Source organism: Thalassophryne amazonica, chromosome 12, assembly GCF_902500255.1.
Source record: "Thalassophryne amazonica chromosome 12, fThaAma1.1, whole genome shotgun sequence".
NCBI lineage: Eukaryota > Metazoa > Chordata > Actinopteri > Batrachoidiformes > Batrachoididae > Thalassophryne > Thalassophryne amazonica.
Window position 1 is genome coordinate 29,429,577 of NC_047114.1, and position 19,663 is coordinate 29,449,239.

At 41.3% G+C, this 19,663-nt stretch overlaps 1 protein-coding gene across 1 annotated transcript in view; it reads right to left on the reverse strand.

Annotated features, from left to right (window-relative positions):
* Nucleotides 1-670: 670 nt before the first annotated feature.
* Nucleotides 671-19,663, reverse strand: part of mtf2 (metal response element binding transcription factor 2) — a 63,793-nt gene continuing 44,800 nt past the window's right edge. The window contains 12 exon segments of the mRNA XM_034183643.1: nucleotides 671-1,247; nucleotides 1,340-1,441; nucleotides 2,983-3,029; nucleotides 3,218-3,329; nucleotides 6,997-7,167; nucleotides 7,313-7,383; nucleotide 8,033; nucleotides 8,080-8,201; nucleotides 9,223-9,295; nucleotides 11,893-11,972; nucleotides 11,974-11,989; nucleotides 12,114-12,286. Of these exon segments, the coding sequence (XP_034039534.1) occupies nucleotides 872-1,247; nucleotides 1,340-1,441; nucleotides 2,983-3,029; nucleotides 3,218-3,329; nucleotides 6,997-7,167; nucleotides 7,313-7,383; nucleotide 8,033; nucleotides 8,080-8,201; nucleotides 9,223-9,295; nucleotides 11,893-11,972; nucleotides 11,974-11,989; nucleotides 12,114-12,286 (1,344 nt within the window). The 3' untranslated portion in view covers nucleotides 671-871.

The following is a 19,663-nucleotide window of genomic DNA, read 5'->3' on the forward strand; positions in this document are numbered from 1 at the left end:
AATATTTGTTAGTATACTTGAGCTTAGCTGCCACAAATGTGATCTTAAAAATGATATAAAGAATTTCACATGAGCTTTAAAGTTGATCTGTTCCAACTTAACTGACTGACAGAGATTTGACTGAATTGATGCTATTAAACAGTTTTGCAATAAAATAAAATAAAGAAATATGTCCTGTTAAACACAAGGAACCGTAGGAGGGAAAAAAAAAAAAAGTTAATGTTTATACTTTTATAATAATATAACTCCACATCAAAGCAAATTTTGCAGCAGTGACTTTGTTAGGAAAAGGAGGATATATTTTCCAACCAAATGTGAACTCACAGCTGCAGAGAAAGAGATTCTGATGTAAATAAACACTTAACCTCGTTTTTTTTTAAAGAAAAAAGTTAATACTAAAATATTGAATTTTCACTGGACATCTGAATAGCTAAAAATATTTGAGCTCTGCATACTGTTGTGAAAATTAAAGTACAGCACAGTAGCATTTGACACAAAGAGCCTAACGAACAGCGCACAGCTAAACCAATCCTGTAAACATTAAAGTATACACACACACACACACACACACACACACACACACACACACACACACACCACACACACACACACACACACACAAATAAAAATCAGAATGTGTAACGACAATGGATGATGATGTGAAAACACATTCTCCACGGTTACTGTGGTATGTTAAGCTTCTCTCACCAGTAATCAGCTCAGGCTGCATCGGGCCAACAGGCTCTATAAAAATAAGCACAACAAGCTTCCTCCTTTCTAAACTACAGGCAAATGTTTATTAATGCTTTGATCAGAGGGTCGACCGAAGCCTCCTGTGAGTGCTGGCTTACTCAGAAATGCTTCGGACAGTTTAGGAAGCAGTGACTCCTTCCCACTCCACCAGGTACTGGATCTTGCCATCAAGGGTGACTCGTCTTGCCAGGATCTTGTACTTTTCCCCACAAGCCAGTCGCCCTGCCGCTCCAAAATAGCTGCTAATGGAGTTCTTGAGATGTGAAAGCTGGCTGCTGGGATCCATGCCGTGAACCACGTCCACGGAGTGAAGGCCAGGGAGCGGGGTCAGCAACTCCGTAGTGGAGGAGTTTGGATCTGCATGGCTGGGAGGACGGACGTCAAGGTTAGGGGGCTGCACTGCCCGTCGAGGTCGCCCACGTTTCCTTTTTAAGGGTGGAGAGGTAACTGGCATGGTGCTGGTTGTTGTGTGTGTCTTGCTGGAGCTACAAAGGCTAAGGAGTTTTAAATAGAAAACAAGTTCAAACTGTTTTAATAAATATTAATGTGAGCGTAATGAAATGTGGACATGGCACAGCGAACATACCTGGACTGTCGAGAAATGCTAGTTGAGGTAGTTTCTGTGGTGCTCAGGGCTCCAATAGATTCCACATCAGAAGTTTGAAAAGACACCAAGGACCTCTCACTCCTCAAGAACAAAGAAAAAAAAAAAGATGCAGAAAAGAGAAAGATGAAGAAAAAAAATACAAACAAAGCAAAAGTGTTGCAGAAACCTGAAGAAACAGTTTGAGCTGAAGCACACGACAAGCGTCATAGCTGCGTTGCATATTGACTCCATTTACACATCAATAACAGACGGACACACTTGCAGATCGCCATCCCAGAAAAGTGTTGCATCTCATGTTCCGCGACACACTGGAGACCAGAACCAGTGCCTATTTTTAAACATGTGCCACACGCAGCTAAACAGAAACATGATCTGTAGGTAATTATTTATTGTTGCTAGTAGGATATCAAAATGATTATCACTTTTTACTGGACTGTCTATGACGGAAAGAACTCTCAACCACAAAGGGGAGGTGATGGTCTCGTGGTTAAGTGTTGGGCTTGAGACCAGAGGATCCTCGGTTCAAATCCCTGCGTGACTGGAAAATCACTAAGGGCCCTTGGGCAAGGTCCTTAATCCCTTAGTTACTCTCAGTGTGTAGTGGTGGGTACCTTGTATGGGAGCAACCTGACAGAGTGGTGAATGTGAGGCGTTACTGTAAAGTGCTTTGAGCGTCTGATGCAGATGGAAAAGCGCTATATATAGTGAGGAAAATAAGTATTTGAACACCCTGCTGCAGTGTGTGCAAACCTGGTGAAAAACTACAGGAAACGTTTGACCTCTGTAATTGCAAACAAAGGTTACTGTACCAAACATTAACATTGATTTTCACAAGTGTTGAAATACTTATTTGCAGCAGTAACATACAAATACAAATTATATATATATATATCTATATATATATATATATATATAAATCCTATGTTGTGATTTCCGGTTTTTTCTTTTTAGATTATGTCTCTCACAGTGGACATGCACCTAAGATGAAAATTTTCAGACACCTCCAAGATTTCTAAGTGGGAGAACCTGCAAAATCGCAGGGTGTTCAAATACTTATTTTCCTCACTATACGAGTAAATGTAGTCCATTCACTAAAAATATAAACAGAACTTTAACATAATTCAGTGACGGGGGTGGGGGGTGTCACTGAACTGCTGTCTGGTTAGAAATCGCTTTCTGGTCTTCACCTATTCCCTGAACATTCCACAACTAAACCCATACTGAGCAGTGACCCACAGCATCTGGATTATAAAAAAAAAAACATTCTTACAAAATACATACTGATGGTGAGTTCATATGTATTTTTATATATTATAAAATAACACATTCAACATGAGGTGTGTTTTCAAATCAGAGCTGTCAGCTGGATGGCTGTGTCAGCTTAACAAGCCAGTAAAACTTGCATGTGCACACATGAAAACTCAAACAGAATGCACTGTAAACCGGTCACAGAAGAAACAGAGTGCTGAAAAAACACAGCTAAAATACCGGTATAAATACAAATATACTTGACTCCTGTGTGTGAAGCTCTTGTCCGACATGACTCGGCCGTGCCACTTGCAGTGTGATCTAGGGTTAAGTGTACAACAGCAGCAAAGAAAGCTCAACATTCCTTAACTTACTTTAAGTGATCCAATAACCGGGGCTCTAATGGTAGAGGCTTTGTTTCCTGTTAAATAAATGACAAACACACACACATAAATATATATTTTTTAAATAAGTAATTTCTGTGAACTGAATTTGATGCATTTCTGAATATCCCCAGCAGAAAATTACCATTTTAAAGTGTTCTCAAAACAGAAAACTACTTGTATCACATATTGCAAGAACATCCAAGACAGACACACACACACACACCAAGGATAAGAGTTCACTGGAGCGTCGTGGTTTAGCTAAAGTCTCCAGAAAGCGTGTTTGTTGTTTCTTCTTTTTCTTCTTGTCTTTACCATTGGTTACAGAACTGCAGGCTCTAAACAACAAAAAACAACAACAAACTTAAAAAGCAGTTTCAAAAACATTACTGACAGTTGTTCCTTATCATTTGACTTGCACAGCAGCCGCACATTCAGAATTTGTCTCAGTGTCGCATTTTCAAACATGAAACTGGACCTGCTGACTTAATTGGCACCTCTGAATTTCAAGGATATTGTTCAGAATGTCATCAGATAAATGCACACATCATCATTTTGTAAAACCAGAGTATCTCATAAAATGTCACGTACTTAACAAAAGAAAAGAAAAAAGTACTTAGGGGTTGTGTGGATTTGTGACTGTGATATTTTAGTGTTGAAGAGTAACTTCTGTTAAATATAACTAGATAAGAAAATAACAGCTCCTTGGTTATCATTTTTTTGCAATTCCAGTGCTAAGGCAACACTTTTAAAATGGTGACCGTGCTAAGTGGCACAATTTTTGTTTTTAGTTAGTTTGTTTTTATTACAATATGTAGGCTGACTATATTAAATGATGGCTTTTATTGCCGAGGCAAATTTGAATTACAAGTTAAACATCTTAAGTTAAGTTCGTCTGTTGCGAGACATTGGCTGCACAAGGGCAGGGAGCCGCAGAGCCATCAAGGAGCTAGCAGAGGAGGTGGAGAAGGGCAGCTTCTGGCTATGCTAAGGAGGAGAGATAGGGGGTGGGGGCAGAACACCTAGGGCATCAGCAGGAGGTGGCAGGTGAAAGACACCTGCCATCGCTCCGCCACCAAGAGATGTACTGGGATTAAGGAGCAAAAACATCAGTGACTGGTGGTCCCCAGCTGATGACCAGTTCCTGCCCGTAGGTGTATGGGGTGAGCACACTTGCATATAGTGCCTGGGGAGGTGCGTCAGCAGCAATGCCAGCAGGTATTCCAACGCCTGTACTTCAAATTTCAACCTGGAGGCATCCAGTGACTACTGTGAAAGGCAGTTGGCATCCAGGAAGGACTGGCGGACAGCCAGGAAAGACTGGATGACCGCAGGAAAGTCTGCATCTGGGGGTGGCAGGTTAGGTACCTACCCACCAGTCTCAAGGACACCCTAAATAACTACGAAGATGAATAAAGGAAAACAACCCGAAGGCTCTCCGAGAGGCGGGGTGGAAGAAGGGCCAAACCAGACAGACTCTTTGGTAATGACCGGAATGGACACAGGCAATGAGTGTAGGATCATGAGAAGATGCAGGTGCGGATGGGAAAAGGTGACCACCTTCAGGGGGCTAAGGACTCACCAGGGAAGGAGGAAGTGTGAGGAGGGAGCCTGAAAGCAACATTGCTCTGCAGCTGCAGGTCAGACAAAAGGAACCCAGAGCCAGGTCGCAAACCACAGAGCTGAGGGATCCAACGTTGCGGAGGGAAGGCAGGTGGTAGAGGTATGGAGGGACCGTGGTGGACCCTGATTTGTCTGAAGGTGGCGCTGATAACATCCCCAGAACACCAGTACATCTAGACACCCAAGAACCAGGACTGAGGGATGGAAAGAAAGATCCAGGGCGAAGGCAACCAATCAAATGGCCTAAAGCGAATGAGACACGCAGTTTGGCAGCAGCTGGACAAGGACCTCAGCGTCATCCTGGAACACTCATTATGTGGACAGGTGGAGACCAAGCTGAACCGGATTGGGGATATACTGTATGAGGACTGCAGGAGGCAGGTTCGGGCTACTGGCAGCGAAGCAGAGCGCTGGCCCAAAGCAGAAGGGGAGGAGGGAGAGGGAGATCGAGGCACTGGTGAAGAGGAGGCTGTCACCTTCGAAAGCAGTGGAGGAAGGCGAACCCAGAGGAGAAGGAGGGCCTGAAGCCACTGTGGGAGGAGGTGAAAGAGAGCATCGCCAGCCTACGGAGGGCAGAGCGCATCGCAGGCGTAGAAGGTGGAAGGAGAAGGAGAGAAGCAAGCTTCTTTAGGACCCCCTACCAGCATGCAAGACAGCTGCTTGAGGATAAGAGGAGCGGGAAGCTGGAGATCAGTCAGTCAGAGCTGGAGAATTACCTCAAGGAGCTCTACAGCAACCCAGCGAGACAAACCCGCTTGGAACCACCAGTGTATGTTCCTCGCCCAGCTCTGCCATCTCACTTCTATGACTTGCTCTGCCCAAGCTCAGTGATGCAGTAGAGGTTGTTCAGAAAGCAAGAGCAGCCTCAGCTCCAGGCCCCAACGGGATACCCTATAGGTTGTATAAGCACTGCCCAGGGGTCCTGAAACACTTATGGAAGCTCCTGAGAGTGGCCTGGAAGAACCAAGTCATCCCGTCAGAGTGGCAAAAGCAGCCACTGTCTTCATCCCGAAGGAGGCGAATTCCACCACCATTGGCCAGTTCAGAAGTATTGCACTCCTGAACGTCGAAGGCAAGATCTTCTTTGTCATCCTTGCCAAGAGGTTGATCAGCTACCTCACAAACAACGGGTACATTGACACCAGCTGCCAGAAGCCGGGGTGCCAGGCTTCCCGGGGTGCGTGGAACACTCGGCTGTAATATGGGAGCAGATCCCGTGAGCAAAAAGAGAGAAAAGTGACCTGCAGGGTTTGGCTAGATCTTGCCAATGCATACGGGTCAGTCCCCCACCAGCTCATCGAATTGCCCTGGAATTCTCTATATCCCCGTATGCATTCGCGCCCTGGTGTCAAGCTACTTCGCAGACCTTCAGATGTGCTGTACCCATCAAGATTTCATCACAAGCTGGCAACGACAGGAAGTTGGTATTGCCATGGGATGTTCAATCTCCCCCATCCTGTTCGTTACAGCCTTTGAGATCATCCTCACAGGGGCAAGGAAGATGGTGGGAGGGGTGAAATTACCTTCTGGACAAAGGCTACCACCAGTGAGAGGCTATATGGATGATGTCACCACCATCCTCCAGACAGCAGCATGCACGGCAAGACTGCTGAAGCGGATCGACGAGCTTGTGGGCTGGGCAAGAATGAAAATCAAGCCTGCGAAGTCACGTAGCCTGTCCCTAAGGAAAGGGGTCAGGAGTGACCATACCATCTTTGTCGCAGGTGGCAAGGAGATCCCGTTGCTGGCTAGCCAACCCGTCCGTAGCCTCGGGCGGACCTATATGGCAGACCTCTCCGACAAGCAGATGGGGGATGCAGTGAAGAAGCAGGTGGAGAAGGGCAGCTTCTGGCTATGGCTAAGGAGGAGCGATAGGGGGTGGGGGCAGAACACCTGCCATCGCTCCGCCACCAAGAGATGTACTGGGGTTAAAGGAGCGAAACATCAGTGACTGGTGGTCCCCAGCTGATGACCCGGTTCCTGCCCATAGGTGTATGGGGGAGCACACTTGCATAGAGTGCACTGGTGGAGGTGCGTCAGGCAGCAATGCCCAGCAGGTATTCCAACAGCCTGTATCTTCAAATTTAAACATAAAGCTTGAAGTAAATACATAAATTTAAACAACATAAATAAAATGTACACCAAATCATTTTTTAATGAACATATTGTTGGGGGGGTTCACACCTGAACAGTGATCTGACCACTTACACTTTAACATTTGAGGATAAATAATGCTGTTATGTGTGAGTGTGCCCCCCATAAAAGATCATAAGCCAGTTAGTACAAATCAGATTTTAGTAAATATTCTGATTACGTAGATTTATTTATTTTAATTTATTGCTGAAGATATTCCGACTCATACTTGCAATTGCCCCATTTTACCTCATAGCAGAAAATGTTTTGCTGGGCTTGCATCCCTTGATGGTGATGCCATAAGAAGCTCTCTCCATCTCATTGCCAGCAGAATCCTCAGAATTTGGGGGTAAAGGAGGGAAACGTATCCTAAGGCCCAAACAGGTGCTTCTTTTTCTTACCTCTTTACCCGACATAAACCTGGCAGAGATGTAATGATAGGGGTGGAATCAGTCCAACTGCAGAGTAAGAAGGTATTATAAGGGTGAAAGAGGTAAAGACAAAATAAATCTTGTAAAGCGTTTAAGAGCAGCACCAATCTCATAAATGAGGACTAATGAATAACTCACATGCTGCTGTACTGTTTAAAGCCTCCAGAACATTTTCATAGCGCACTGATCTTGGGGTTTTGGTAACCTGCAGAGACAAAGAGGTTACTAAACATGGAAAAACACCTCAAGAAAATATAATATGGCTTCAAAAATCTATTTCATAATTTAAAGCAAACCATTAACAGTAAAACAGGTCAACTATGGTCATTTTTGGCCCTCCAAGTGAATGAGTTTTCAGCACATGCACCACACCCTGTCTTGGAGAATGCAACAGGTTTACGCAATGCCAAATTGTAGACCAAGGGACAAATCCAAACTCCAGAAAATACAACCCCAAAAACAATGAAAAGAAAAGAATTCATTCTGGAAAGAAAAAAAATACAGAAATATTTTAAAAGTATAAAATGTGTATGCTGCAAGGTGAATTGAACATTAACTGTGTAGGTCTATGAACTTTGCAAACGGGTGGATCAAGAACACAGTGAGAATGATTGATTGTTGCACTATAAATTGTATTTTCAAATATTTTATCACCTCAATTAAGGTACAAAGTGTCTGTCTAACACTCAAAACACCACAAAAACAGATTAAAGTGCGTTGATTTACATTTTAAGAAACTGATGGATTACAGGTGCTGTGATTACTTAATCTAAATAAAGTGTTATTTTTGACAGCCATAGTTTAAGATATAGTATCTAGTTAGACAGAGATGATAACATAAACCGCCACCCTACTCTGCTAGTTGCGAAAGTTAATTAAATTTGCTCTCTGGTCTTCTTACTCCCCCAGCTGCAGCAGCTCCCAGTTATCCTTAATGTAAGTCATCAAGTCCATCTCAAAATCAAAATACTTCTTCTTGTGGATCACACTTAGGTTGTACAAGCACAAGTGTGCAAATCATCCCTGTAACATATAGTTAAAAAATATTAAACTATTCTGAAAGAATAATCACATCCAAAAAAACAAAAACAAAAAAAAAAACAAACAAAAAAAAAAAAAACAAACATATGCAACATATTAAAAAGTATGACATATGTGAAGGGCACAGCGGCAATAATACTGAACAACCAAATATTTCAGAATAATTTTTATAACTTTCACTGTCTATTCAAATGACATTTTAGATTAATTCATTATTAAGTTTTATATAATGCCTGAGTGGATCCTTGTCATTTGACTGGTGCTTTGTATGTCACGTGACATGGATTAATCATCCCATTTGTGATGCGCTGCATTTAGAGTGCAATTTGGTTCTATTTAGTATGCAAATTTGGTTCCATATGTTTGGTACCATTGCACTCGGGGCACACACACCACACACACACACACACACACCACACACACACACACACCACACACACACACACACACACACACACACACACACACACACACACACACACACACACACACACACACACACACACACACCAAATCCACTGCACAGTAAACCGTCTGGAGACATGAAGAGCTGTTAGGAGGAAGTTAGAACAAAAAAATGGCTAATTTCTGATGTGATTTTTTTTTTCGCTACAACTGAGGAAGTACACACCTTTTTTTTTTTTTTGGAAGTACACACGCGTACAAGCGCCGTCCCAGAATCACATCACAATTTTGACTCCTATTTAAAGTTCGTGTTGGACTTTAGCAGCAGTGGAACACCAAATGTAGGTCCCTTTTCTGTTGTTTAAAAATTATAAAATATCAAATGACAAGGATCTATTTTAGCTGTTATATAAAACAAATATGTTTTTACATTTTTTCAATGGAATGAATATTTAATTTGGTGAAAGCTGGAACATACCATTCAACTCGGCTTCGCCTCTTTGAATGGTATGTTCTAGCTTTCACCTCATGAAATATTCATACCACTGAACTCATAAACATTCATTATTTGTATACTAACATACATCTCGTCATTAACATACCACCGAAGAGGCAGTCGACTGAGGTCCTCAGGTCCACTGTTGCACACAGAACATGTAAAGAGGTAAAACCTAAAATAAAAGAAACAAAAGTACCATCTTAAATACACTGTGCAGCATTATTTTTGTGAGCCTACCATAGAGAACATTCCAACTGTCTGCAATACTCTGCTCAGGCCCACACCAAGCATTTTTAAGAGGGGTGGGTTTTTACATTAAAAGTGGATTTTCCTCAAAGTAAATGAATCAATTTTTGATACTAGCATATATAGGGATCACCTACAGTACCAGTTAAAAGTTTGGACACACTTTCCCATTCAATTCAAAACAGAGGGACTGTGTATTTAAAAAAGTCTCTAATTGCTTTCTGGTTAATGCCATATTTTGTTAATTCAATTTCAATTTATTACATTTACAACCCCTGGCAAAAATTATGGAATCACCAGCCTCGGAGGATGTTCATTCAGTTGTTTAATTTGTAGAAAAAAGCAGATCACAGACATGACACAAAACTAAAGTCATTTTAAATGGCAACTTTCTGGCTTTAAGAAACACTATAAGAAATCAGGGAAAAAAATTGTGGCAGTCAGTAACGGTTACTTTTTTAGACCAAGCAGAGGGAAAAAATATGGAATCACTCAATTCTGAGGAAAAAATTATGGAATCATGAAAAACAAAAGAACGTTCCAACACATCACTAGTATTTTTGTTGCACCACCTCTGGCTTTTATAACAGCTTGCAGTCTCTGAGGCATGGACTTAATGAGTGACAAACAGTACTCTTTCATCAATCTGGCTCCAACTTTCTCTGATTGCTGTTTGCCAGATCAGCTTTGCAGGTTGGAGCCTTGTCATGGACCATTTCTTCAACTTCCACCAAAGATTTTCAACTGGATTAAGATCCCGACTATTTGCAGGCCATGACATTGACCCTATGTGTCTTTTTGCAAGGAATGTTTTCACAGTTTTACTCTATGACAAGATGCATTATCATCTTGAAAAATGATTTCATCATCCCCAAACATCCTTTCAAATTGATGGGATAAGAAGAGTGTCCAAAATATCAACGTAAACTTGTGCATTATTGATGATGTAATGACAGCCATCTCCCCAGTGCCTTTACCTGACATGCAGCCCCATATCATCAATGACTGTGGAAATTTACATGTTCTCTTCAGGCAGTCATCTTTATAAATCTCACTGGAACGGCACCCAAACAAAGTTCCAGCATCCATCACCTTGCCCAATGCAGATTCGAGATTCATCACTGAATATGACTTTCATCCAGTCATCCACAGTCCACGATTGCTTTTCCTTAGCCCATTGTAACCTTGTTTTTTTTGTTTAGGTGTTAATGATGGCTTTCGTTTAGCTTTTCTGTATGTAAATCCCATTTCCTTTAGGCGGTTTCTTACAGTTCGGTCACAGACGTTGACTCCAGTTTCCTCCCATTCGTTCCTCATTTGTTTTGTTGTGCATTTTCGATTTTTGAGACATATTGCTTTAAGTTTTCTGTCTTGACGCTTTGATGTCTTCCTTGGTCTACCAGTATGTTTGCCTTTAACAACCTTCCCATGTTGTTGTATTTGGTCCAGAGTTTAGACACAGTTGACTGTGAACAACCAACATCTTTTACAACACTGCGTGATGATTTACCCTCTTAAGAGTTTGATAATCCTCTCCTTTGTTTCAATTGACATCTCTCGTGTTGGAGCCATGATTCATGTCAGTCCACTTGGTGCAACAGCTCTCCAAGGTGTGATCACTCCTTTTTAGATGCAGACTAACGAGCAGATCTGATTTGATGCAGGTGTTAGTTTTGGGGATGAAAATTAACAGGGTGATTCCATAATTTATTCCTCAGAATTGAGTGAGTCCATATTTTTTTTTCCCTCTGCTTAGTCTAAAAAAGTAACCGTTACTGACTGCCACAATTTTTTTTTCTGATTTCTTATAGTGTTTCTTAAAGCCAGAAAGTTGCCATTTGAATGACTTTAGTTTTGTGTCATGTCTGTGATCTGCTTTTTTTTCTACAAATTAAACAACTGAATGAACATCCTCCGAGGCTGGTGATTCCATAATTATTACCAGGGGTTGTATATAGCACCAAATCACAACAAAAACTGCTTCACGGCACTTCACACGAATAACGTCTAACCTTACCAACTCCTAGAGAACAGAAAAGCAAAGTAATTACAAAAATAAACTGCATTATTGAGATGACCATGCAAGCACCCAGGGTGCTGGATGACCCCCTGCAGAATGTTCTCATACATCCATCACACTGTCAGTGGACCTGTCACCATGGCAGAATTTATTCCAAAAGCAGACTGCAGTGTGCTGCATCAGCTTCGGCCATGGCATCTCATTAAACCCTTTCAATTAAAGCTTGATCATGTCATTTTTAGATGCATTTCAGTGCTGTACTGAGGCTTTTTTTTTAAGGTCAGTCCTCAAATACTTACACACATCTGACTACGTCTGATTTCAGCACAATACTTTTACCAGAGTTACACTGTCTGCAGTCAAACACCAAGATGTGGGAGTCAAAAAGCCTCAGTCCATCTATACTGGTTGGCTAAGACCAGTGTGCAGCTCACAACAAAAGCCATTTGAAGTGCACTAGCAAATTTGCTTAAATATATTACTTTTAAAAGTGGAATATGCACCTGTCTCCATACTGCATGGGCATCTGCAAACAACTGAGGCACGCTTCATGAAACCACTGTTGACACCTGTTACACTGCAAGCATCTTCAGGTACCAGCTAGAAGAGAGAGAGCAGTCAGCTGCATCTGTGACTGTGACATTAAGATAAAAAAAGACCAGGTAGATATGAAAGTCAGTATTCATATTTCTGACATACTCCTTCAGATGTGCAAGTTACTCACTCTCCTGGACCACCACAGTAGCAGTAACACTGCTGGATGTTAGTCTTGTGGCCTTGGTCCCACACCAGTTCCTCCAGTGGGTACGGGAAGGACAAGTGTATCTCCATGCGGTGGTGCTGCTGCCGCCGCTGAAACCCTTTATCAATGGCTGCTCTTCTATGTGCATTCCCCCTCTGTAAAGCACACACAGAGATAAGAGCTACGGTAAGTTCACATGGCTTCTCCCTTTTAAGGATCTGCATGTTCATTTAGCACAACAGCAGATGTCCTTCCTAACAACTCCACATTACCTGGACAATCGGCATGAGTGGTCTTGAACCAGGAACCTTCTGTTCTGAAAGCAAGTGCACTCTCACCACTGTGGGCTGTGGTGGCTAGATAATGCCTAAATAAAATTATTTGCTGGTACGGAATGTACTGCATAGACCCTTCTTCACAATCTCCTCAATCTACAGGCAGATCTTTATTATGTTGTGAGTTAACACATAAAGCAGGATGTGTGAAGTGAACCTCCACTCGTTTCAGTCGTGTCCTGCTTACAGTCAGGTCGATGCGGATTTGGGTGACAATTTAGCACACCACTGAATCAGAAACAGTTGGGACAGCATGGAAAATGTATATTAAAAAAATGTAATTTAAAAGAAAACAGTGATTCTTAAAATACTTGACTATTATTTCACTGCACACAATATGAACCCAAGATAGTTCATGTTTTTTATGGTCAACTTCAGTTCATTTGTTAATGAACCTCACATTTCAGACCTCTAACACATTCCAAAAAAAATGTTGGCTAAAGCATTTACCATTTTGTAATGTTGCCATTCATTCTGAACAGTGGTGGGCACAGTTCCGATAATTATCAAAGATAATGTTTTCATTATCGGATTATCTTTTTAAATAACTTTAAAAACCATTATCGGACTAATTATCTTGCGATAAATTTTTGTCCGATAATTTTTAGACCAATATGTGGTAAACAAAGCTTACGTAAGCTCGTAACAGCTACAAATATTTATAAAATTTAAAATCAGTTGAGCAACTACCTGTTAAATGTTTCGTAGCAGATGTGTAGTTCTACCCTCTGCAACCAGAGAAGAGCTGCTTCTAGAAGAAACCGCTCTATCCTCTGCAGTCAAAGGAGAACTGGTCATAAAAAAATAAATAATAGTGTGAGCATAGAGCGACTCTGCACCATAGCTTTGTGGGGCTGCGTTTCAGATACGAGTTTTATTCCACACTCACATATATACATACATATACACACACATATACATACACATACATACATATATATACATACGAGGTCTGTCCATAAAGTAACGGTCCTTTTAATTTTTTTCAAAAACTATATGGATTTGATTCATATGATTTTACATCAGCCAAGTTTGAACCTTCGTGCGCATGCGTGAGTTTTTTCACGCCTGTCGGTTGCGTCATTCGCCTGTGAGCACGCCTTGTGGGAGGAGTGGTCCAGCCCCCTCGTCGGATTTCCATTGTCAGGAAATGGCGGAATGAATTTTTCAGAAACTGTTAGAGACATGCAGCTGGAAACCATTCGAAAAATTTATCTGGCTTTCGGTGAAAATTTTACGGGCTTCACAGAGATTAAGGAGTGTTACTACAGCTTTAAGGATGGCCCATTATGGCGCTCGGCGCGCAGCGCTCTGAGCTGCGACGACGAGGCAGAAACCACCACATAATTTCTAAACGGATGGCTCTGTGGAGCCGGGACCATCGTGTGCAATTTCTCTGGTTATCACAAGAGCTGGACATCAGCCATTTTCCGGCAGATTTCACTTTTAACAAGAGATTTTGTCATGGAAAGCTGCACGGAGGGCTTCGCGCAGTCACAACGGAGCGCGATGGAGCGAGACAAAGGAACACCTCCGTTTCGGAGTGCCAGACGACAAGTTGGGACATGCCTATCTCGGCTTTCAGTGCTTACCAGTAGAGTGAGTATAAGAGAAATTGTGGAGAGCTGGACATGTCTCAACTTGTCGCGTGAGCCCGCAGACACAGTAAGCACATCGGAGGCAAATGTCTTGAGACTGTATAAAATAGTTCCAAATACTTACGTATTTTATCAAGTACTGTTAACTTAAAGAAATATTTGTGTGTTAGCTCACTGTGTGGGACCATGGTATAAGCGGATTAAACAACTCGAAGCCATGCATTATATGGTTTGAATGTACTTGGCAGAGTAACACCACGACGCGACGCTGTGTATACAAACCATATAATGCACGGCTTCTCCTTGTTTAATCCTTACATATATATATATATATATATATATAGTGGGGCCAAAAAGTATTTCAACATAGGTACACTTCAACTGTGAGAGACAAAATGAGAAAAATAAATCCAGGAAATCATATTGTAGGATTTTTAAAGAATTTATTTGTAAATTGTGGTGGAAAATAAGCATTTGGTCACCCACAAACAAGCAAGATTTCTGGCTCTCACAGACCTATAACTTCTTTAAGAAGCTCTTCTGTCATCCACCTGTTACCTGTATTAATGGCATCTGTTGGAATGCATTATCTGTAAAAAAGACACCTGTCCACAGCCTCAAACAGTCAGACTCAAAACTCAACCATGGCCAAGACCAAAGAGCTGTCGAAGGACACCAGAAAAAAATTGTAGATGTGCACCATGCTGGGAAGAGTGAATCTACAATAGTCAAGCAGGTTGGTGTGAATAAATCAACTGTGGAAGCAATTGTAAGAAAATGGAAGAAATACAAGACCATTGATAATCTCCCTCGATCTGGAGCTCCACGCAAGATGTCATCCTGTGTGGTCAAAATGATCATGAGAACGGTGAACAAAAATCCCAGAACTACACGGGGGGACTTGATGACCTGCAGAGAGCTGGGACCAAAGTAACAAAGGCTACACACTACAGAGAGCTCAAATCCTGCAGTGCCAGGCATATCCCCTTGCTTAAGCCAATACATGTCCAGGCCCGTCTGAAGGTTGCCAGAGAGCATATGGATGATCCAGAAGAGGACTGGGAGAATATCATGTGGTCAGATGAAATCAAAATAGAACATTTTAGTAAAAACTCAACTAGTCGTGTTTGGAGGAAGAAGAATGCTGAGTTGCATTGCAAGAACACCATATCTACTGTGAAGCATAGGGGTGGAAACATTATGCTTTGGCGCTGTTTTTCTGCAAAGGGGACAGGACGACTGATCTGTGTTAAGGGAAGAATGAACGTGGTCATGTATCGTGAGATTTTAAGCCAAAACCTCCTTCCTTCAGTGAGAGCACTGAAGAGGCAACGTGGCTGGGTCTTCCAGTATGACAATGATCCCAAACACACCACTCAGGCAACGAAGGAGTGGCTCCATAAAAAGCATTTCAAGGTCCTAGAGTGGCTTAGCCAGTCTCCAGACCTCAACCCTATAGAAAATCTGTGGAGGGAGTTGAAAGTCCGTGTTGCCCAGCAACAGCCACAAAACATCACTGCTCTAGAGGAGATCTGCATGGAGGAATGGGCCAAAATACCAGCTACAGTGTGTGCAAACCTGGTGAAGACCAGTGTTGCCAGTTACTTTGAAAAAGTAATCCAATTACTGATTACTCCTTGAAAAAGTAACTTAGTTACTTTACTGATTACTCAATTGTAAAAGTAACTAAGTTAGATTACTAGTTACTTTTTTAGTTACTTTCCTCAGCTGCCGACAACAACCCTCTGCCACCTCAACATGACAATGATACCTGTTTTGCCAAAACTCACTTTATAGTCACCCTTTCTTGACTTCAATGAAAATAAATACTTGTTTTATAAAAAGTAAAATAATCTTTCTTGACCTCATATTTAACTGTTGACAGCACTGTAACAGTAAAACTTGCAATTTCTATCCTACATTGTTTAGAAATGTAACTATTAAATTCTAACATTTTTCTAACATTTAAATTCTCTATAAACATTTTACTTGTCAAAATTATTATTATTTTAAGTAGTATTAGTAGTTGTAGTTAAAAAACAGCTTCAAAACTGGACCTTTAATCTAGGGGTGTTGTGGGGGAGGGGGGCACATCCCTGCCCCACGCCCCCATTCCATCTGGATTCGCCCCTGCTTTGGCGTTTGAGCACAAAGAATGGATAACATTTATTTATGCAGAAAACATGACCAGATTTACAGGTAAGAAAGTTTTATTGTGTTTTCACATCATGTGGTCCTCAGAAAGAGAGTTTAGGTGCATTTGAGTGGAAAATAGTGTTAGTTGTTGACACGTCGCGGAGGATCAGCTGTGTTTAACGAGACGATACGGAGCGGCTCAGCTCAGAATTCTAAATAAAGGAGAAAAATAAAGCAAAAAATGACTTTGTAAAGCTCAGTGCAGGTGTGCTGTTTTCACCGCGCTTTAAGAGGTGAGGACGAGTCGTAGCTGATGAAAAGCTCACAGCTCACTTAAAGTGGGCAGTGCAGTCGAACTCTGACCTCCTGCCCACGGACCAAGTTTAATGCTGCTGTCGACCCACAATGCAAAAATAATAGTAACGCATAGTGACTTGGAGAAGTAACTTAATCTGATTACTCATTTGGAAAGATTAACGCGTTAGATTACTCGTTACAAAAAAAGTGGTTAGATTAGAGTAACGCGTTACTTAGTAACGCGTTACCTGCATCACTGGTGAAGACTTACAGGAAACGCTTGACCTCTGTCATTGCCAACAAAGATTATGTTACAAAGTATTGAGTTGAACTTTTGTTATTGATCAAATACTTATTTTCCACCATAAATTACAAATAAATTCTTAAAAATCCTACAAAGTGATTTCTTGGATTTTTTTTTTTCATTTTGTCTCCCATACAACCCCTGCAAAAATTATGAATCACCAGCCTCGGAGGATGTTCATTCAGTTGTTTAATTTTGTAGAAAAAAGCAGATCACAGACATGACACAAAACTAAAGTCATTTCAAATGGCAACTTTCTGGCTTTAAGAAATCAGGAAAAACAATTCTGGCAGTCAGCAACGATTACTTTTTTAGACCAAGCAGAGGGAAAAAGATATGGAATCACTCAATTCTGAGGAAAAAATTATGGAATCATGAAAAACAAAAGAACGCTCCAACACATTACTAGTATTTTTTTTGCACCACCTCTGGCTTTTATAACAGCTTGCAGTCTCTAAGGCATGGACTTAATGAGTGACAAACAATACTCTTCAATCTGGCTCCAACTTTCTCTGATTGCTGTTGCCAGATCAGCTTTGCAGGTTGGAGCCTTGTCATGGAACATTTTCTTCAACTTCCAAAGATTTTCAATTGGATTAAGATCCGGACTATTTGCAGGCCATGACATTGACCCTATGTGTCTTTTTGCAAGGAATGTTTTCACAGTTTTTACTACGATTTTATTGATGATGTAATGACAGCCATCTCCCCAGTGCCTTTACCTGACATGCAGCCCCATATCATCAATGACTGTGGAAATTTACATGTTCTCTTCAGGCAGTCATCTTTATAAATCTCACTGGAACGGCACCAAACAAAGTTCCAGCATCATCACCTTGCCCAATGCAGATTCGAGATTCATCACTGAATATGACTTTCATCCAGTCATCCACAGTCCACGATTGCTTTCCTTAGCCCATTGTAACCTTGTTTTTTTCTGTTTAGGTGTTAATGATGGCTTTCGTTTAGCTTTTCTGTATGTAAATCCCATTTCCTTTAGGCGGTTTCTTACAGTTCGGGTCACAGACGTTGACTCCAGTTTCCTCCCATTCGTTCCTCATTTGTTTTGTTGTGCATTTTCAATTTTTGAGACATATTGCTTTAAGTTTTCTGTCTTGACGCTTTGATGTCTTCCTTGATCTACCAGTATGTTTGCCTTTAACAACCTTCCCATGTTGTTTGTATTTGGTCCAGAGTTTAGACACAGCTGACTGTGAACAACCAACATCTTTTGCAACATTGCAACATTGCGTGATGATTTATCCTCTTTTAATCCTCTCCTTTGTTTCAATTGACATCTCTCATGTTGGAGCCATGATTCATGTCAGTCCACTTGGTGCAACAGCTCTCCAAGGTGTGGATCACTCCTTTTTAGATGCAGACTAACGAGCAGATCTGATTTGATGCAGGTGTTAGTTTTGGGGATGAAAATTTACAGGGTGATTCCATAATTTATTCCTCAGAATTGAGTGATTCCATATTTTTTTCCCTCTGCGTGGTCTAAAAAAGTAACCGTTACTGACTGCCGCAATTATTTTCCTGATTTCTTATAGTGTTTCTTAAAGCCAGAAGTTGCCATTTGAAATGACTTTAGTTTTGTGTCATGTCTGTGATCTGATTTTTTTTCTACAAAATTAAACAACTGAATGAACATCCTCCGAGGCCGGTGATTCCATAATTATTGCCAGGGGTTGTAGTTGAAGTGTACCCATGTTGAAAATTACAGACCCCTCTCATCTTTCTAAGTAGGAGAACTTGCACAATCAGGGCCTGACTAAATACTTTTTTACCCCACTGTATACACACACTATATTATATATATATATATATATACATATATATATATATATATATACATATATATATATATATATACATACACACACACACACACACACACACACACACACACACACACACACACACACACACACACACACACACACACACACACACACACACACTGAGGAAAATAAGCATTTGAACACCATGTGATTTTGCAAGTTCTCCCACTTAGAAATCATGGAGGGTCTGACAATTTTCATCTTAGGTGCATGCCACTGTGAGAGACTAATCTTTAAAAAAAAACAAAAAAAAAAAAAAAAAAAAAAAAATCCGGAATCACATGTATGAGTTTGTTAAATAATTTATTTGTATGTTACTGCGCAATAAGTATTTGACCCCTACCAACCAGCAAGAATTCTGGCTCTCACAGATCTGTTAACTTTTCTTTAAGAAGCCCTCTTATTCTGCACTCTTTACCTGTATTAATTGCACCTGTTTGAACTTGTTACCTGTATAAAAGACACCTGTTCACACAATCAATCACACTCCAACCTGTCCACCATAGCCAAGACCAAAGAGCTGTCTAAGGACACCAGGGGCAAAACTGTAGACCTGCACAAGGCTGGGATGGACTACAGGACAACAGGCAAGCAGCTTGGTAGAAGACAACAACTGTTATGATTATTTATTAGAAAGTGGAAGAAACACAAGATGACTGTCGATCTCCCTCGGCCTGGGATTCCATGCAAGATCTCCCTTTGTGGGGTAAGGATGATTCTGAGAAAGCTCAGAATTACACAGGAGGACCTGGTCAATGACCTGAAGACAGCTGGAACGACAGTCACAAAGATTACATTAGTAACACATGATACTGTCATGGTTTAAAATCCTGCAGGGCAGCAAGGTCCCCCTGCTCAAGCCAGCCCATGTCCAGGCCCATTTGAAGTTCATCAGTGACCATCTGGATGATCCAGAGGAGGCATGGGAGAAGGTCATGTGGTCAGATGAGACCAGAATAGAGCTTTTTGGGATCTACTCCACTTACCATGTTTAGAGGATGAGAACAACCCCAAGAAA